The sequence below is a fragment of the Ascidiella aspersa genome, chromosome 9 (genome assembly GCF_963924565.1).
Source record: "Ascidiella aspersa chromosome 9, kaAscAspe10.2, whole genome shotgun sequence".
Lineage (NCBI taxonomy): Eukaryota > Metazoa > Chordata > Ascidiacea > Phlebobranchia > Ascidiidae > Ascidiella > Ascidiella aspersa.
The window spans coordinates 17394814-17415786 of record NC_139455.1 but is presented as its reverse complement, the minus strand read 5'-3'; the positions used below and the strand labels follow the sequence as shown (position 1 = coordinate 17415786).

Here is a 20973-nt window from a genome sequence, read left to right as displayed (position 1 = left end):
ACACCCTTAAGAACACCACACACTGCGTTTACAAAGATGTTATCCATACGGGCAAAGCGAAAAAATGCCTTTATATCGTTTTTGAAGACAAAACTATTATTTTCGAGGGTGCGATGAGACTTTTCGACGCATTTGGGCTAAAAGTGTTAATAACTCTTTTTATGACATTAGTAGGAGTGTTTTGTATGCGCTTTGTGCACGAATCCCTATTTCTTTTCAAGTTTTTTGTTCTGTAACAAGCGCCTTCACTCATCTAAAAATATTTGTGTTGTATTTCGAAGGCAATAAAAAACTCGTTTAAACCAGGGGTGACCAAATTTTATCAGAAAGCACCGGATAACTTTAAGGCCTGACCATCGTGGGCCAGACTGTAAGAATTTACAAAAGCGGGCCGGAAGTAAAAGGTTTTGCCGAACTTTGTCACCTTGATAATCGTTATACGAAGTTAAAAACTAGCCTATAATAAGCCTTAATAATTTGCCGTACAGTTTAAAATTTCGTCAAAATTTAGTTTTAAATTGCATTCGAAAACATTTCCATTGGTTGTGTAGCCCTTGTGTCGTGCACCCTTTCAATTGCATTTTCAGTAAGGAAATATGCCGCGAGACGGTCCCGGGCAAAAAAGTTTAGCTTCTTTCAATTTAACTGTTTAGCACAGTCGTTCCCCTATATTGAATAGTCGATTCAAAATTATTTGTACTATTTTCCAAACTATGTTTTAATGAAATTGTTTATAACGTGATATTACAACTTCGACAGTTACCAAATTAGTCAAATAAATTAATATAAACTAAAATGCATTTTTCCAAGCATTATCCCTTGGAAAAGTATTCATTTAAACGTTTTACAGTAATTATAGGTATTTCAAAATCAATAAAAATGAAGTCTACCCAATTATGTTTTTCTTACCTTTTATTTTAAAGCTTACACTGGGTGATAAAAATGGTTAATAATGAGACAACCTACTTAACATCGCCACACATGCTGAACCAAATTTAACGTTTATTTACAACAAAAGAACGAAACACGAAAGTTTTGAGAGAGAAATGGCGAATAAGCGTAGGAAATAAAATATAATCTTCGCAGCGTACAGCAGACACAACTTTCGCAACCAAACTACTACTTAGGGTCGGTGAACTTCAGTAGCAGGCTCCGACACTCTCGTGCCCCCTTGCGGTCGCCCAGCAGCTCCATCTGGTGGATTGCCCCCCTGAGCATTTTCTCGCGCTCCCCGGGCGATGACATCATCGGCGACGGGAGATGACGACACGCTAATTTGACAGCAGCAGCGTGTTCGCGAACGCCAGGCCCGCTCGACTCTTCGGCCTCATCTGTAAAACAAAGCGAGGATTTTGTAAGCAGAATATTTACGTATAACATTATTTAGGCTAGGGCAGGGGTTCTTAAACTTTTTTCACCGCGGACTCCTAAAATTATTTTTTGCTTCACGTGGACCCCTGTAGGCAAGAATTTATTAAAAATGATCTCATAAATTGACGTCATAATCAAATAGCCTGTCAGAAATATGCTGATGGTTTAAGCAAAAAAGAGTCTAACATTCAGTGGTAAAACGTTTCATTTTTAATTAAACTCTTTTTTAAATTGATTACTTTTCAAACGTACACTAATATTTCAATTTGGCCATCATGGACCCCCTGAAATTAGTTCACGGACCCCAAAGGGGTCCATGGACCCCAGTTTAAGAACCCCTGGGCTAGGGCTTCCTAAACTGGGTGTCGCACAACAAAGTATTGGGGGGATGTCAAAAACAAACCAAAAAATCGGAGATTATCGTTCGATGTAATACACAAATATTCAATTTAGTTTAAATACACTTCCGGATATTTTGGGATGGTCTGGTAAAAATGGACAATGTTATGCTAAACAAAATTTTTCACCAGTTTGGCGTTACGGTAAAATAAATTTTGCCGGAACCGCTTCCCGCTAGTACGCCTATTAGCGAAACGCCATTTCGGGCAGTTCCAGCTTACTTTCACCCCTGTGGCAATCTAGGACACTCTGATCTAGTGTAAACCGGCCCGCAGGTTTATCTACATTCTACATGGTTAGATTTCGCCCTAAGAGCAATTAGAGTGTGAGAACCTGCCTTTAAATGTAGTGGAAAATTTAACAAAAAGCAAATCGAGCCGTAGATTGAAACGTTTAAGAAGCCCTAATTTAAACAGTAAATGCCCAAATTCAACGTGAATAAATTTTAGTTTAGTTTGTCATTATTTTTGTTTAGAAACAATCCTCTTTTGTTATACAGATCATTAATTTCGCCATTTTATTAGCGCTATTGTTTGTCAATAAATTGGACACATACATTCATCTCTTCTTTGGCGAATTAAATTTTATAAAATCGTTTATAATTAGAGAAAAAAAGCAGCAACTTACTCTTTGAGGGATGTCTCTTACGCAGAGCTCGGTCAAGTAGCACGTGCGTTTTGGTTGGACAGGCTCCAGCCATCAAACGAAGAGTCGCGTCGTAAAGGTAAACCTGTTAAACGTACAGGCATTAAAAAGCCGAAATCTAGAAACCAGCTGTTCTCCATTTTTCCCTGACCCTTTTGCTTACTTGAGATTATGGCGGGGCCCGCTAATTTCGAAAAAGGCAAGCAAGCATATATCACGGGAAAACAATTACTTTATTTAGACACTACTAAACAATCTGGTTGCTGAAAACAGGCTCTTAAAATATATTAAAATATGTTTCCCCAACCTGTTTGAAGTGGATCTATATACCAGGTTGACAACCACCGCTATAACCATTATATCATTTTTTGCGAAGATTTACAAATCCTAAACAGTTTATTAGTGCACCAACTTAATAAAAATAATGTTGAATCTGTATATTGTAGATGTTAAAACACCTACATCGCCAAAATGGCGTTTTTAATGTTAAAAATTCAATTTTCATATGTAGGTTTAAAAAAAAAAATTAAAAAAAATACGATAAGGCAGTTTACCTTCGACTGGGCCGATGGTATCTTGCCGGTGACAATTCTTAAAAGATCGGTGTTGGCTTCAAACTCTGACAATTGCTCGAGCGAGGCGCGACGTGTAACGCCGTCCTGGCAGCGAGTGCATTCCCACAGGCCGGTTCTGGTCTGCAGCAGCCATTCGCATGCGATCAGCTGGAAGCCCTGCGAAAAAAACATCAAAGATTTAGTATGCCACGCATTACACAACTTGAATGAGGGGGCAATACCAATTTGCTGTCGTTATCCCGGGTAAAGCATGAACATTGAACAATGAACAATGAACATTGCTTTTTTACCGCATATGGTTGTTTCTCGACTATCTCCTATCGGAGCCTGTGCAGCTCATTTGGTAGAGCGACGGTCCTTTTTCTAGCCTGCCCTGCTTGTATCATATATCAACAGATTCGGTAAGTTTGCAATAGCTTTCGATGTACTAATTATACGTAAGCCGTAATCGTTGGTCAAACAGCAAGTTCAGAAGGGCTAGATCTCAGTTGTTAACACACACATGTGTGTGAATGTTTCATTGTTTTTTACCATTGTTTTTTAATTTGTAATACTGTTTCCTAACCACGGAAAGTTGTTCTTGATAAGCATTGGTATTGCATGGTTGAGACACTGCACAAACTCTCATAAAGTGCAATGCAACTACAATGCACCTCCAACACAATCATGTGCAGTTTTTGACTTGTGTATCAAGACACCACCGGCCAAAAATGTTTGTCAATTGCTATTTTTTGCTTGAGTGACAGTCCAAGTAAGCAACGTGAGTACGTGACCCTATTCAAACTACATTATACATTGTTAATTGGGCAAATACACAAAGTGTGGCATAACATAAGACAGCGTCATTTATAAACTGTGTTACTAATGAACAAATAGAATTCGAGGTAAATGTTCATAATTATATATTTTTTCCAGTGCTTTTAGGAAAAGTTTACATTTTCGTACTGCTACGTCACATATGAAAAGTTACCAATGCAGTCGGGTGGCACTCCTGCTCGCTGTACAGGCTTTGCTTGAGCAGTTTCGTAGCCTGGGCGCATCTTTGTGTGACGATCTGGAGCGATTGGGCGAGCTCTTTGACCGACGACGGGTCTTTCGATATTTCTTCCTCCAGCATCAAGAAGTCACGACGCGCCACAAAGGACCACATCACGGCACGCGGAAGCGGGTTTCTGCGAATAAAGGAACAATTTATAGCGAAACATAGCAAGTTTTGTGTGTCGTTTGGTTGGAGATGAAAAAACTGCATTGTTTTGGTGTAAGCGAGTGGTTCCCAATCGGGATGCCGCGGCGCCATGGTGTGCCATTTCTAATGCTCAAGGGTGCCGATAGGTATTTGAGAATTTTTTTAAAGTCCAATTTTTGCTCAATTGGTAAGCCTCTTGATAGACATATTTGTGAAGGATTAGAGATCATTATTTCAAATGACATTTTCATACATGGTTAAGTTGATTGTGTTGTTACGAAACTCTATTTAATATTTTTGAGGGATGCCGTAAGCCATAAAAGGTTGAGAAACACTGGTGTAAGCTTTCAAATTGCATTCAACAGAAAGCGGGTATTTTTCTAGGCTTAATATTTTGCACTCTTCCCATGTTATTAGGGAGAATTTGTTTTAATATAATTAGATCAACCGACAACAAGCGCGTACTTGGACTTTGTCAGCTTCCTAGGCAACTGTTCAACACTTTGGTAGAGCTTGGAAGCTTGTTCTTGGTCGCCAAGCAGCCAGTAAGCGGCAATTGACGCCACCGACCACCAGAACTTGCATTCGTCGTCGTGTCGCAAGTCCACTTTCAGGATGTCTGCAAAACACAACATAATTAAAGTAATAAACCTCAAAGTGTAAACTTTAAAGTGTCTAGTGCCGCTTCATGTTCTGTTCAAGGGACAACCGTATCGGTGATTGTCTTCGCGGTAAACAATAATTATTTGTCATGTTTTTAAGGTAAAAAATTTAAAAACTTCCTCGCGAAAGAGGTCACGGGTTGGACGGCCTTTGGCCTATAAGACACTAGTAAATAGATCAGCAAAAGAGCAGTCAAAACACCTGTAAATTATGGAGTTAAATTTACCTTCATTGCATTCGGAGACCAGCTGAAGGTATTGCAAAGCTTCGCTTGACGGCGTGTTACGCTTGGATCGCTTCTTGCCCTTTTTGATCTGTTGGTTTTCCAGCATTTCTTCGTCCACAGGGTTGATGAGCGAGTAAACTGCCTTCTGCAACATGTTCTGGCGGAAGTTGAACGAAGCGAACGACAGTGGATCGGCTAAAATTGGACATTGCTAGTTAAAACTTGATAAACCCAATGAATATTAAGGAAATTGAAAAAAGCGTTTTTCTAAACAAAAAGTTACAGCAAAATAGTAACACCATTAATACAGATTGCTGATTGTGGAAAAAGAACAAGTTATCACTTGCAACAATTTTTGTTCAATCAACCAAAAAAACACTGTTTAACAACTTAGGGTCTTACTTGTGTCTGTTACAGCTGTGAAATGAATAGATTCGTCCTCACTTTCACTTTCAGACTGGTTTGACCAAGTTTCGTCAACCATGAAACGGTGTCCGATCGGGTGACACAACCAGCGAAGCGTGTCGCAGCAATCTTTATGAGCCGTCATAACTTTACGGCTTTTGCTCAGAAAGTATCTCTGCAAATCAAGAGTTTAAATATACTCGGTTTATCATATTGATAATAATAAAGTTTTAAGCATAGGATTTGTTTCTCTGGTGTGCAACTAAAAAACCCTAGCACTGGAGTTGAAGTGACTTATATCAATAACTTACAAAGGTCCACTGCAGTACTTTAGGTGCCGTTCGTTTGATCCGCAGTGCAGTAGTGGCGTAAATACTCGAGGCCACACCAGGTGGGGTTGTTTTCCACCCAGCAACTTCACACAGGTTGATGGCACTTAACGAGTAGACAAATCCAATCACTGGACTTCCTTCAACCTTCCCTATAGTAAAATAAAAACTGTGTTAACTTGTTCAGCGAAGTTACTTGGTCGTTCATGCGCTTGGAATAAACAAATCTGCTAAATCGATAGCAATCAAAACTAATAAACCAAATTATAAAAGTGAAGCAATACTGATTTATGATTTTCCAATTTAACTTAAGTTTGTTAGTGAAACTGTTGCTGGTTTTATAAGCATCACATGTTGCAGTTGTAATGTTCATCATTCGGGCGTTGCTAGATTGATTTCTATTTTATTCGTTTTTCGAAAATCTGGGCTCTCGCCCAATCAAAATTGAATACACTAAGATTAGAAACCTACTACACCTGTGCAAGATTCCTCCTAGAATTTACCTGTTAAATGCAGTTGGTCGAGTTTGTGGTAAACTTGGGCTGCATCACGTGCAGAATTTCGCACCGACAGCTTGCTCTTCCATCTTGCGATCCAAGGGCCGATGCGGGAGAAACCTAGGCAAAGTCGGAATGAGTTCCACACAAGCGCACACCATTGGTCGAACTTAGAAGTGGGTAAAGGTCGTCCAATAGCACGAAGACTCTGCTGAAGGTGGTAGTCCGCAGATGGATAGTTGTTCTAAAAATGATCATCAAAATGTTAAACCTAAGTTTGTGCCCGGCATAAATATTTCCAAAATGCTTATCAAATGTAAAATATTATTTGTTATGAAATTCAAGACAAATAAGCTCAACCTTCTCAATTTCTTTCTCTGCTTGCTTTCGATGCTTCCAATACCTTGCCGATGACTTGGAATTAGCTTCCGTTATTGGCTCCCCAGACACCAGAAGGCGCCAAAGTACAGCGAGTGTGATAGTGCCGTTAACAAACCATGACAGAAGTGTGGGAAACATCCAATCCCACCAGCCAGGATTGGAAGTGCCCAAGTCAAAACCAAGAATCGAGCGACCTGAAAATAAAAATGTTTCATTGCATTACAAATGACATTGTGCATATTAGTTATTACAAACATTTGTTACCAGGACGAATTTAATGTATAGTTTCCAAACATGAAAAATAAGTGCCTTATAAAAGTAAACAAACCATATTCATACGTATTTATCAAATTATACTTACCAACAATGACATGGTCCAGCTCGCTTGGTTGAGCATCTGGGGTAAATGCTTTCATAATGGTGTTGCCAGGATTGAGTATAAGACATGTAAACATGAACACACAAAGCGCAGCACGACTTCGGTCCATTAAACCTGGGGCTGTTGACATTGCTTCACTTGGTTGCTGCATTAAAAAAAGTTTTAAAAAAAACATCAAGTGCATGGTAATTTAGTAAACATGGGTTGAGCATCCTGGTTTGTTGAAAAGATAATTTTACTGACACACTTAATGTTAGTGGCAGTGCACAGATGTACCACATTTTAATCGCAATGCAGTAACAATACCGTTATTTTAACTTAACAGTTTGTCTTCTGTGAGAAGAAACTTGCTTAAAGACTGTTCATAATTTCAATTTGATTACAACACACACACATTGTATTTATTTTGTACAATTTTCTAGTTTTGCTTACAGTTTTTCCATTAACCATGTCATCCACACTTTGCTGCATATCCACATCAAACTCGGACATGAGGGGCAGGCTGGGTGAATCGGGGTCAGAATGGGGTGGGGTTTGCATCGACGAGGGGCTTGCAAAGGAGTACGGGGAGTCACAAGCATCCACAATACTAATGTCATTCTTTATCAGGTCACGGATTGTTACTAAAAAAAGATAATTTCAAGGTTAGATTCAGTATTGCAAAAAAAAAAAATCCAGGCAAAATCTTCCTTAACAACTATTTGGATATTTATTATAGCGTTTCATATGGATTAAGTCTAAGGAATAAAACTCAAACCAAAACCTAGGACAACACTTACTGTTATCATTTGAAGTTAGGTGTTTTTTCAACAAATGATTTTCCATCTTTAATCTTCTGTTTGCATTGGTCAAAAATTTAATGTAGTCAATTGCCTTTTTTAATACCGCTGCTTTGTTGAGTTTAGCATCACCTCCAATAAGGAGATCTTTCAGTTCCAAGATTTTGTCATTGATTGAGGATCTTTAATACAGAGAGCTACATTATATATATGTTCTTGACATTAACAATTGAAATGTTTGTTGAAAATGCTTTTTAACAAAAGTTAGAAATAATGCTTTATACCAGTGTGCTTTATTTTATTCGTCAAACTGTACCAACCTGTATCTCTTTTCAATGGCATTATGTGAGGAGCGTTTTGGAGGCTGTGGTTTTGCTTCTTGCTTTGCAGAAGATGGTAGCCTAGACACAAGACAAAAGAGAATAAAAATGACATTAATAAAGAATTAAAAAAACATAATTTAACTATTAGTCATTTCTAGACATAATATGATAAAGCTAAGGTCTAGTTTAGGGGTCGGCAAACTGCGGCCCTTTTAGTCGAATCGTCAAATTTCAAAAGGATTGTAAATGCTACCAAGGGTACCGTTTAAGAACGTTTTTCTCTTTTTTTTCTTTATTTAGGCCAGCATTTCGTTTATGACGTATCACTAGAAGCAAGTCAACACAATTTCATTTTCTAATTAAGGGGCTCTCTGGTACTTTTATTTTCTTCAAATGGCTCTTCCATTGAATACCTTTGTCCACCCCTGGTCTAGTTTTACCTTTGGATAGTGAGTTTGCTTCCTTCCATCACCATAGGTACTGATGTTATGAACGTCTTTCCTTGAAGATTCTACACAATTAAAAATTATATAAAAAAGTCACTAAAACTTTGAAAAACATTATGTTAGTGAAATGTTTCCTCACTAACCAGGTAACAACTAGAGAAATTTTGGACAGATGGAAAAACAGCGGTCGGTTTGCTTTTAATATTTATGTTACAGGATAATCAACAGCGGGGTGCCTAAAAATGGTTTTATTTTGGTTAACTTAAAAAAAATGACTGAGGATACAGAAAATGAATGAAGATTGCTTGTATACAAGTAATATTTAATAGCAGCTTTTAGGACATTTACCTGTACTAAAGGAATGCTGGTTGGAGAGTCTGATGCCCTGTTTGGAGAAGAGGCAGGAGTAAGGTTCAGCGAACTTTGTGGAGTTGAGTCCAGTTTAGTCTCAAGCTGTGGCGATGCTTGTTGCTGTCGGTTCAAAATTTGTTGCCGAAGCTGGCTACACAGCTGAGGGTTGTTTTGCAAGGTTGACAACAGGTCAATTGTCTGTGCTTGTGGTGGTGATTGTAGGGGAGATGCCGCAGCTAAGACTGGAATCTGTGAAGTAAAAATGTTTAATTCGGGTAACCTATTGACAGATGTTTTCATAACAACAATTTTGCAACATTTTAATTTTTTGTTTTTATTCTATTTTTAACTATAAATATGTCTGAGCTAAACAGAAAGAGATCTTAATTTTTTTTTTAAATTTGATTTACCGTAATAGTTCCAGAAGTATTTAACTGGTTTTGAGCTTGCTGCATACCAACAACCACTTCTGGTGACAAAGGTGGTGAACTGGGTTGTTGCTGCTGCTGGGTGTTTGGTGAAGAAGCGATCAGTAATCTCTGTAAATTAAAGTGAAATATTTTGTTAATTTTATTAAAAAGTTTGAAGGATCTAAACAACATGAAAGATTTGATCCATAATGTAGCAATATTAACAAATATCTAAAAATGTTTATAAACCAAAAACAGTAAGTTGTTATATATCTCTTAAAGCAATCTTAACATTTCAGTAGGCATATATTTAATATGTCATATTATAGGAAGGAAAGCATATTTAGTGCTAAAATTATTACTTGAAGTTTGGGGCTGGAAATCATGGGCTTCACTTTAGGGCTTGCAGCCATGGTTTGTCTTTCAGCCACTGGGAAAGGTGAGGTTGAAGACCCGCGGCTTAGAGGAGCTTTCACTTGATGTTGCTGCATTGGTAGAACAGCAGCTGTTGGGACAGCATAACCCTTAAAAGAATAACAGAAATATATGTATTTACAAAACAACAATTTTTATGTACAGCCAGGGTTCACCTAAAAGGAATAAGGTTGCTGCGATTTCAGACCTGGAACTTTTATCAATAGCTATACCTTTAGAGCAATGGGCTGGAAGTTTGCTATACACAAATGCTATAAATGCAATGCTTAGAACCTCACAGACAAAAAAATATTTTATGCTCATCCCAGTTTGGGCAGTGTTAAATAAATTATTAAATCAACTCATTTTTTTGCGGTTAAGGCGCTGGTTAGCATTTGGGTTTAGTTGGTCGTATTTTTATATTTGTTCTACCAGTTTTAATTTTGACATCTGGCAGCACTGTACCTAAAAAGTGGCAGGATTCTAGACGGGGCTTTGGAACAGGCGTAAATGCTAAACTGCTCCGGCTCCAGCTCCGGAGCTCTCTTTTATCAGAAGTTAGCTCCAGCTCCGGAGCGTATTGATACTACTGGTCCGGCTCCATTAATTCAAAAACTAAGGTTTAAGGATGAACGCTTAATTTGCAATATCTAGCGTTTCAAAATAAACACAAACAAAAAAAACACCACAATGGTTAGTTAGAAAAGGTGGCACCAAACAGGCAACAATTCTTAATTTTGTGAAGGGCACCGGCTCCTGCTCGGGTGAAAATGCACGGCACCAGGCCGGGGCTCAAAAGCCCTGATTCTAGACCAGTGCCTAATATCATATACTAAAAAAAAATTTTTTTAAAAAAAAATAAAATTATTTAAAAACGATAACCAAACTCAAACTGGAAGATTTCCCTGCATGAAAAATCTCCCCCATTTTTAAAACTTCTGCTACTCACAGGTTGTAGTCTTGGTTTGGCTTCTGGTGGTGAGGATGGGGATGGAAGGCTAACATTGCTCTTTGCTTCTGGTAGCAAAGTGGTTGCTGCAATATGCTGTGATATAGGGCGCTGGGCAGGTAAGTTTAATAGGTCATTCAAGGTTTGATGCCCCAAATTTTTCATGGCTGGACTTCCATGATCTTCCTCAGTGGTTTTATCGGTGTCCATTCCTTTAATGATATCTGAGCAAAGAATCAATTTAACTGAATAGAAAAGGGGTAAATCAAAACGAAAACATTCATTGTCATGGAACCTTCAGTACCCTTAGGACAAGCCTGAATTGTATTTTAGATTGACAAGATCTTGAATTTTAGAAAAAAGAGGCTATTTGCCAAACTTTGAAATTCGCACTACTGTAACGGAACTGCAAAATTACAATATGAATAAAAGGGTTGGGGAAACTTTGGCGATGGTCTAGAATCTTACCACAAAGAACATTATTTGGGTTAGGGTTTGGGTAGGTTAGGCAATATTATTAAATAACAAATTATATAATAATACATGACCCACCCTGACCCAAATACTAACCGAAACGCTAGTCCGAATGTGCAGAACATACTTCTTAGTTCCAAATTAATTTTGTAGCCTTTCACCAAACGTTAAATTTCCAACTGCGGGAACAGGCCTATTCTCCCACTTGTGGAAAATGGATAGTACTTTAATAATCAAACTCCACACCACTTGTTAGTCTCTTATGTGTTAACATTCAAGAAATGACATTTTTTGGTTTTTATTGTTTGGCACTCTTTTTGTAGTGACTTTGTAAGAAATTTTGCCAAAATAAATGTATACAATATAGTCTGGCGCTTTGTTTGTTTTTAGATTCCGGGATGGTATTGCATATGCAACGCTTTTAACAACAGGTTGGTGTGTATGCGTGTACCCTAAGATTTTGTCTGAATCTGCTTTTAAGTCGAAAAAAAAAAATTGGGGCACTGGTCTAGAATGCTATCACATTTCATCCAGGAGTTTATAATACTAACAATATTTTGGTTATGGTTCAAGTTAGCATTTAGGTGGGTCAAGTATTATTATTATATTTGATCTCCAATATTTATTTATTCCTTTCATTTTCATTTGTGATAACTCATTTCATTATTGTAAAAAGTGGTGCGATTCTACATCAGCGCAAATTTTGCAGGTTTAAATATAATAAAAAAAATAATAGCTGCACAAACTTAACGAATTTATATAAAATCAGGAAAACAATTTTACCATCAATTTCGGAAACCCAGTTGTTTTCCAGGAGTTCTCTATCCGAGAAAAATCCATCAGAATCGAAGTTTCCTAAACTCTGTTGATCCAGTTCATCAACATCAAAAGGGTCAAGGACCGCGTCAGCCTGCTTACCCCAAACATAAGAATCCAAATCCATGCTTTGGTTGTGTCTTCGCAAAACAGACTAAGGTAAATTAATAAATTAATGTTGTTACTCCATTGCACAATTTTTGTCTAGAAACAAAAAACGATTTACAATTAACTATCTTAGTATTAAAACATATTAATACGATAACAATGGTGTAACCAACAATGTCCATTAACAGACTTAATTAAGACCAAACTATTCGAATAGTTATCCCAACGAAATTATTTAGACTAAAAATAGTTGAACTTCACATCAGTTGTGTTATAGTGTGCACAACTAAAACACTGTCCAACTAAAGATAAAATATATTAAAATAGCGGTTCACTCCTAATTTAATTTTTCCCACCGGAACAATTGCACGTGCCAAAAAAACTCGAAATTTAACAAGGAAAGTAAACGTATGATGAAACTAGTATTGTTGATGTAATACTTGAGAGAATGAGACCACTCATTGTTGACCAATCACAGGGCTTTCTTGCAGTGGCGTGATGTTACGTCATATTAGGCAAACAACATGCGCAATCAAGCAAAGCGGTAGCAAAGCGTTCCTTCGTAACGTAGGAAATAAAATTTCTCTATATGCCAACTTTATTGCCTTTGTCGCTAAATTGTCAGTTATCACTGATTTTGCTGGGGGTATTTAATTATCAAAAGTTATCGGTTTCATTAGACACGTTTAAAATATGTAAATTTGATCGCTCGCGACTCGCGAGTGTTGGATTAAAATTTGGATTAGCACAGTTCGGACTCTGAGTCCAATGTGCAAAGGTCGTCATATATTACTACAAGGCCTGGCCAACATGATCGCACCACCCACTTGTATTTGTTTTAACATTCTGCATCTATTGTTTTAACATTCTGCATCTTAGCAAATTGACTTTTTTTTAAAAACCGTTGTATTTTCACAGCCAAGATCTGTTTTTTGAGAAAAAAACGCAGTTTGCTACAATATTAACGACGTTCGAATCATAAATAGTCTAGCTTTTTCAGTTTAACGATGCAGCTTACACGTGGCCCCTCTGTTACGGCGCGGGGGTTCTCTGCGCAAAGTGGATCAGTGTGAAGCAAATGTATTGACAAGGACACCACGGTGAAAAACCCTGTGGGACCAGTGCAGCGCTTTAACATCAGCCAGAAGATTGGCTAATCACATCAAAGACTTTAACACCCTACTCCAAAGAACCCTTTGAATAACATTCTGCCAAGGTAACACCGGCCTCACTCTTCTGCCCAGTGGCGTAGCCGAAAATTTTTTTGGGGGGCCAAGAAGTTTAAACTTTTTTTGTTTAGCTTTTGCCATTGTATCAGTGGTTCTCAACCTTTTTGTTCTCGCGACCCCCCTTAAGTTTTCGATAACTTGCGCGACCCCCCAATTATAGTGTATGATAAATAAACCCGAGTAAATGACAAAACACATTTTAAAATTGGCCAAATTCAAAAGAGAGAAAATCTAGTTTAGGATTGTATCAAAATTTGGCTAAAATGTGCTATGCACAACAAGCTGAAGTTACGGTTTTAAAAAGTAGTTTTATAGCATACGTAATAACTACGGTACATCATTTGACGTAATCATTGAAGGTGTGGCATGCCTGAAAATCGACTGGTGTGATACTGCACATAAATGCTACCGAACAATTTTTTAAGAGTACAATATTTAAAGTTCTGCTATCCTAAGGACGAGGAAATGTTTTACTCTGTCCGGTGTTACGTGGAAAACATTACGGACCTACCATTTGCGGCGACTGCTATAGTGACTTAAGTGCCACATCCAAAACGAAGTGTGCTGGCAAAATCCCCCTCACTCAACATCGAGGATCACTGAACAGTGCCAGTGCGGACAAAATCGTGACTTCGGACCAGGGCTGCGGAGTCGGAGTCGGACTCGGGACTCGGAACTCGAGGAGTCGGTTTGTTTTTGCTGGAGTCGGACTCGGAACTCGGGACTCAAGTAAGACCTTGTAAAATTACCAGAGTCCCGAGTCCGACATGCGCATGCGCAGTACCGAATTTTAAAACTGATATGGCCGCCAAATGGAAATTGTAAAGGTGGAATATTATATGGCGGAACATTTTCCAACCAAGTATTGTGAGTGAATGAATTATACGACAACCCTATAGGTGGATTGAAGATCTACGTTATTTTAGTTACGTAAATTGGTGAAATACGGGCTGTAGTGTCCGGGCCGGACTCGGGACTCGACAAAATCGCACATTTGACCGGAGTCGGATTCGGGACTCGGTAGTCGGACTCGGGTTTATTTTTTTGGCCGGAGTCGAACTCGGGAGTCGGACTCGGGTTATTTTAAACCGACTCCGCAGCCCTGCTTCGGTCCCGAGAAAACCTAAAAGGCGATGGAACTTTCGCAAGGCCGATTGGAAGCGCTTTCGTTTGATCACAATCGACTAAGCGCGGGGCCATCCATCTCCCATAAACACCGACTTAAATTATATATACCAGGACTTCTACAACCTATGCACCGCCCGGGGTACTGAGTCATACGAAGCAGCCACCAACAACGCTGTACAACCGCTGTGCAGAGACGGTGGAGCTCACGACAAGTTGTCGATTATGTCGAACCTTGCAGTTGTTTAAAGCCTCAAATACGACAAGCATCAAAATGGCTTTTTAGTGTTTCTAGGGACCCTAAAACCCAACAATGTTTTCTACATACTTTATTGTGTGAAAACACAGATATCAGACCATTAGAATATGTTCCTTCTCAACATCTAGCGATAGCCTAATTCAGGGGTCGGCAACCTACGGCCCGCCAATGTAATTCATTCGGCCCGCCGCCTCTTGGACAAACTGGACACGAGTCCATTTATAATACTTTTTGACTATTTTAACTACATAAATGCGAAAAATTTTCGCGCTTCGCCCGAATGTTCTTTCTCCGTCCGTTTTTATTTACGTTCTAATGCTGGTTTGAAACTAGATCAGCGCTTCTTTACCATTGCACCGTGGAAGGCTGCCAAGTGAGTCGCGGACGAACGGAAAACGTATTCAAAAATATTGGACAATATAATTTTTTTAACTATTATTTTTGTGAAAATGTAATAAAATCTCGCAAGAAATTTAAAAGAAAAGTTATATCAAAAAAAAAATTGCGCTCGCTTCGCTCGTTAGGTGTTCCCGGATTAAAATGGTTTACAAACACTCAAATAGATTAACTGTTAAATTATCGCGTTTTTTATTCAAAGTAGTTTTATTACAATTTTGCATTAGTAGTTGGGATGACGACGTGTGGACTCGAATTTCAAACCAAGCAAACGCTCTTTTCGCGCTTTCTGCCAACATTCTACCTCCCTAAATGTAATTAAGCACGTTTTCAAAGTGCAAAAATATCCGCGGCCCGCCTAAGTTACAGTTGTTTTAAAATTGTGATAACACGAAATCTCAGTTAACATATGTTGTGCGGCCCGCAGAGACCTTTCTGAGTTTGGTTTTGGCCCGCGACTGGAAAAAGGTTGCCGACCCCTGGCCTAATTGGATGTATTCGTGATTTAGCCTAGGGCTTTGCGGAAAGACCGTTGAAGTAGCGAATAGTAACAGCCAAGGGTTTCCTATATGTTGGCACGACGCTACTCGAGGATGCTTAAATTTGTCTTTTCTGACCTATGGAAATCACCTGCCTTCAATTGTTTATTGAAAAAAATGTTTAGTGAGAGTTAAGCGCACTTTTTTTTCCCTAAAAAATATATATTTTCGAAATAAACTTATTTGATAACAGGAAACAAAAAAGTGTGGTTTGATTGAAACTGTTTATTTGAGAAAGGTACCTACCTGCGAGCGGATGTACTTGGTTGTGTAGATGCAGATAAACAATGGCGAGTCTAACCACAGAATACAAATAACTAACTCAGTTCTAGGATGATCAACTAAAATATCTTAGAATTAAAGTTTAGTGCCTGCTTGTAAACCTTCAAACAGTGGGTAAACCGCGCAATTAGTCTTTATTCATTGTCCCTGAGATTGTAATAACGACGGCGAAAGCCTAATGGAGTAAGCACTCCAGATTAGTATGTTTACTGTTAATTGATAGGCATAGGCCTACTACTACTTTATTTCGGCCTACATTCCCGATATTTTGGGCAAAAAGTATAGCGATATGATATAAATGACGTCATTATGTGCTCGAACAAGCATAATAGATGGTAATTTAGGCCAAACATTGGTTATTTATTAAGACCAAATTGTCTTTAGCGTAATTAAGGTTACATACCTCCAGTTTAACTAACCTACTGCTTAATAAATTTACCTTTTAAGTAAAAATCATCGTCTTGGCTGAAATTGCAATATCAATTTGTTATCGGAATGCTTCCGATTCCATAGTATCGAACGAGTAGCGGTAGTACCACTTTGGCATTGATCAGCTCCGATCCGACATACCTAATTTTCACTAACGCCACACAACACAGCAGCAATACCACACTTAGCTTTTCGTAATTAAATATATGGGTTTATATTTAACTAATCATTACTTGTGAGAAAACGAATGCATCTCATTTGTTTGGCTTTTTCGCACATGGCTCGACCAGTCATAATATTTTAGATTCATTCATACAGTTCGGAGTTTACAATTTCACATCGGATCCATATTCATATGCTATCGATCTTCACGGACCTGAATTCTCGCCTTGGGTTCTAAGGCGAGATTGAGGGTTGCCTTTCACGTTTTAGTGCATAACAGAAGACTGCAACAAATTGATAGACACGAGTTTCTTACCGCGTTATACCTGCCCCTAAAAAAGTTAGATTTTAACATACCGGAACTTGGTGACTGTCAGTTAACAGTGAATCGTGTATTAATATAACAGGAGTACGACCAGTGACTTTCTGGGTCTCGTACAGCACTGACCAAGGCCTCGAAGCGGCTACAGAGCCCAGAGTGTTTTCATTACAAGTCAAATCCGGAAAGTAAGCATAGCAGATAAAATTCGTCTAGTGGGCCGAATAATATTAATAAATACAGTAAAAATAACCATTTATGTATATCGTTTTGCCATTTTACATGGCTTCTCCAACGAGAAGAATAAATTGGTTTGCGAAACACAGTATAAGACAAGTTATAGGTGCAAATACACTTGGTATGCTTACAACGCGCAAGTTACAATGAAGCAACCCTTCGGAAAAACAATTATTCAACTTCAACATATAATTTCGTATGTAAGACAACCACTTGGATGAAGTGGGTATTAAACACCAATAAAAAAAAATTATTGGTATTGATTGTAGTCTATGCTTCATCGCCAAAGTTTCATCGGTATTAATTATAGTCGTTGTCTCTTGAAAAAAGTAGATCGCCAAAGTTTTACTCGGCATTGCAGTGTAAGAAATAATGGAAAAGGGTAGGCTATATCTGGCAGTAAATGGCATCAAACAAAAGCCAATAAATATACTAGGTAAAACGCGAGAATTTATTCTGCAATCCGCTGCCTGTCACACGGACTGCAATGGACCTTTGTTCAGCTTTGGTTTTGCCGCCTCTGATCCAAAATATTTTTGATGAAGAATTCGCCGGCTTTGTAGGACGATCGAACAAGCGGCCCGCTTGCAGTGTAAAGAAACCCAAGACTTTTTCCAACATCTTCCCAATGCTGGAACTTTGCGGGTGTCACGTATTCTGCCACCTGGTCACATTAAATTATTAAGTAATAAATTAACGAATTCTGTAGGTTTCTACTGCATTCTCACTATAAGAAATTCATTTGTAGTTACTGAATTATAAAGGGTTTTAATTATATGGGCCGATTTTATCAATATCCGTTACAAAAATTATTTCCTACTTTCATATGACGTTTGGTCGGTTGCATATATTGCCCCAAGGTAACACAATCCACATCTGCATCTCGTAAATCTGAAATAATATATTATTATTAATGTTTGCTGATTTATAACTGTAGCTGTAAGGCCTCACAATACAAAATTAATTGATAGGCATACAAGGTTTTTTTAAGTACCGCAAAAATATTTTCAGGTACCGCAATTTTATCTTCAGTAATAACTGCTATTTTCTAGGAAATTTAAGCTATATTTAGGAGACCGTTCAGAATTTAGGCTATATTTTAAGAGACCATTTGAGAAATTTAAGAGATTGTTACGGTCCCTCGATGAAAAACAAATTGGATAGAATAATGTTCAGTTTGTGGACTAAATTTAACAATTCAAATAAATCATCAAAAAACAGTTAATGTGCTCTACCACATACAGACCTTGCATGGTTTGCATGACCTGGTCATCTGTTTCACCGAATCCAAGCATTATGGAGGACTTGGTTAAAACATTTGGGTTTGCTTTCTTGGCATGCCTAAGTACATCCAAAGATTGATCATACTTTGCTCTGGGGTCTCGAACCAACCTTTATGTAAAACGCGATGTGTTTGCAATTTATGTGAACTTAAAAATAATAGTTTTGCAAATTTTAGACTAACTGAAATTTGTGAAATTATATTTACTTTAGGTGTATCACCTATGCATGAAAGTTTGATGTTTTGTTAATGTTGAATTTATCTGGTATTTAAATAAACAGCTAAAAAATATCATGTCACTTTGTGTAAAACGATTTGTTTCACATGTGTGATGTACTGCTTTCAAGTTAGACTAAAACAGGGAATATCAGCATCGAAAGGAATCTTGAGCAAGAACGTTACAACACATAAAAAAAATATTATCTACTTTGTATTTACTGCCAATGTGTTCACAAGGTGCAGTATTGTTTTACTATAAGTTTGTGGCAGAAATTTAGAAAGCTGTGTTTCTTTCAAAATAGAAAATTTGGCAATTTTTAAAAACAATGAAACAAATATATATAACTGGTTACAAACCCATTAGCTTTATGTTAACAGGTTTCAACATATATAACACCTTGTTTATAGCGCTACAAATAAAAAGTGTACAAACCTTATTGTATATAAATATTAACTAACAACATACAGTATATAGTTATTATAAAACAATACTGCCATGGACACTAGAGTAAATATAAAAGTGTTTTGAATGAAATGGCAAGATAAAACAAAGTTTCCATATATTGATGGCAATCTCCGAAAGAATGGCAAGACTTTGCCTCATGGAATTATATATAGTTTAGCAAATAATTGTAAGCATTCCAGTGAAACAAACACCAATTTTTTAAAAACATTTTATTAGCGAGGTTTTAAGCCAAATTCACCGTGGAAAGTATAAAAAGTACAATAAGCATATTTCTTACCATGTAAAGTCTCGTACACATTCAACATTATGTGCATACACATCAAGTCCACTTTTGGCCAGAACAGACACCGATTCCATGTCACCCCTAAAGTCAGGAGTTAGGCACTCTACAAGAAGACTAGGTGCACCTTTTTTTAAATGCTGAACTGTCTCTGCAAAATGGTGTGAGCCTCCATCAGGTAAATCTACAACAAAATCATAAAAAGATTAACTATATACAGTTAAACAGGATTTAAGGAGTAGTAAAAATAATGCAAAACAACAACTAGGACATAATACATTAAGTTGTCAAACAACAATTTTGGAATTTGAGTTCTTATTGCAAATAAGCTATAATTTTATTTTAAAAACATTTAAATTAAATAATATTATGGTAAGAACAAACCCACCATCTCTGTCCACAGATGTGAGAACAACATAGTCGAGGCCCCATGCAACAATAGCTTGGGCAGTGTTGGTTGGTTCATTGGGATCAGGTGGTGGTGGGTTTCGTGCAGTTTTGACTGAACAGAATCTACATCCTCTGGTACATGTGTCACCCAATAACTGGAAACAAGCTATTCCATGAATGACAATATCGATGTCAAGCAAAATGTGTTTTAAATAATAAAATTAAAAAAAAAAAAAAATTGTTGAGAGGTTTAAATATTACATACCATAATAGTAGCCGTTGCAGTTTGATGTTCACCTCCTCCCCAACATTCACCAATATTGGGACATCGAGCTTCCTCGCAAACTGTGTGAAGATTAAGTTTTCGCAGATTTTGTTTGATTCTTTTGTAATTGTCACCAGCAGGATAACTTGTTTTTAACCATGGTGGCAAACGCAGCCTGTATTTAGCTATAGATTAGCAAAAATTGACAACTAGTGTATGAAATCAACATATAAAATTCTGCTATTTACTAACAACAAACCGCTTAGTTCCTTTTTGCTTGACAAGATCTCCAGAATAATTTGACCATTTATCGGTCTTAGTCACTTCTCCAGAAATAAATTCTTCAAGACCAGGACCGTTAGAAATTGCATTCTTTTTGTCTTTTGTGTCTGAATAGTTTTCGCTTATACTTCGGCAAATAGAAGTAGTAAAGAATGGTCTACAAGAGTGTCTCCAAACTTGATGAACATTATTACAAATCACAGACATGGTCAATTCTGCTTACAAGCTATAACAATTAGTTAAGGGATAAAAATGTGTATTAGTTTACAATTTTTCCAAATACCTTGACAGCCAGTGTGGATTCAGAGGCAGTTTCACAACCCAGAATTTTTAAGTGTTTTATGTGCACATGAAAATTAGTAATGTTGGATCTAATATTCAGAAAAGCCGAAGTATTTGTATGATTCCAAACCTCAGGTGTGCATAAAAGCTTGATTGCACATCTGTACAACTCTTAATTCAGGTTATACACCCAAGAAAAATGCAATTAAATACATATTGCAATCTCTATGCACACTTGAGGTTGGGGAATCTAGCACAACTCAACTTTTGGTTTTGCTGACCCTTTAAAAAAATCTTGGATGTTAACCTGCAACAGAATGCAGATTGGATTCACAGTAGTCCCAAAAATGCATGACACGTTAAGAATGGAAGATTTTAGTAGCCTAGGTATTTACTTATTAGAA

General features: G+C 37.5%; 2 protein-coding genes across 2 annotated transcripts; both read right to left on the bottom strand.

Moving 5' to 3' along the window:
* Nucleotides 1-988: 988 nt before the first annotated feature.
* LOC146133322 (sterol regulatory element-binding protein 2-like) lies at nt 989-12243 on the bottom strand. Its single transcript, XM_083396892.1, has 20 exons — nt 11986-12243; nt 10729-10952; nt 9728-9889; nt 9366-9494; nt 8953-9204; nt 8599-8669; nt 8156-8236; nt 7836-8017; nt 7489-7679; nt 7039-7201; nt 6657-6871; nt 6303-6540; nt 5782-5951; nt 5468-5645; nt 5066-5260; nt 4642-4795; nt 3961-4162; nt 2970-3146; nt 2398-2500; nt 989-1331 (listed from the first exon to the last, which is right to left on the bottom strand). The coding sequence occupies exons 1-20, from the start codon at nt 12143-12145 to the stop codon at nt 1120-1122; spliced, it is 3459 nt and encodes a 1152-aa protein (XP_083253018.1). The 5' UTR covers nt 12146-12243; the 3' UTR covers nt 989-1119.
* A 4674-nt stretch (nt 12244-16917) lies between these two features.
* Nucleotides 16918-20533, bottom strand: LOC146133321 (lipoyl synthase, mitochondrial-like). The gene is made up of 7 exons (XM_083396658.1): nt 20265-20533; nt 20006-20180; nt 19739-19895; nt 19348-19534; nt 18350-18495; nt 17924-17994; nt 16918-17767 (listed from the first exon to the last, which is right to left on the bottom strand). The coding sequence occupies exons 1-7, from the start codon at nt 20492-20494 to the stop codon at nt 17603-17605; spliced, it is 1131 nt and encodes a 376-aa protein (XP_083252784.1). The 5' UTR covers nt 20495-20533; the 3' UTR covers nt 16918-17602.
* Between the last annotated feature and the right edge of the window lie 440 nt (nt 20534-20973).

What these genes read in the sequence shown, in the direction of transcription:
- LOC146133322 (XM_083396892.1), bottom strand. Translation starts at nt 12,145, where the DNA reads ATGGATTTGGATTCTTATGTTTGGGGTAAGCAGGCTGACGCGGTCCTT. An exon ending in CTGGGTTTCCGAAATTGATG is followed by an intron (nt 10,953 to 11,985) that starts GTAAAATTGTTT and finishes TTCTTTGCTCAG; the next exon opens with ATATCATTAAAGGAATGGAC. An exon ending in AAGTACTGCAGTGGACCTTT is followed by an intron (nt 5,646 to 5,781) that starts GTAAGTTATTGA and finishes CTTGATTTGCAG; the next exon opens with AGATACTTTCTGAGCAAAAG.
- LOC146133321 (XM_083396658.1), bottom strand. Translation starts at nt 20,494, where the DNA reads ATGTCTGTGATTTGTAATAATGTTCATCAAGTTTGGAGACACTCTTGT. An exon ending in AAGCAAAAAGGAACTAAGCG is followed by an intron (nt 20,181 to 20,264) that starts GTTTGTTGTTAG and finishes AGCTAAATACAG; the next exon opens with GCTGCGTTTGCCACCATGGT. An exon ending in CGACCAAACGTCATATGAAA is followed by an intron (nt 17,768 to 17,923) that starts GTAGGAAATAAT and finishes TAATGTGACCAG; the next exon opens with GTGGCAGAATACGTGACACC.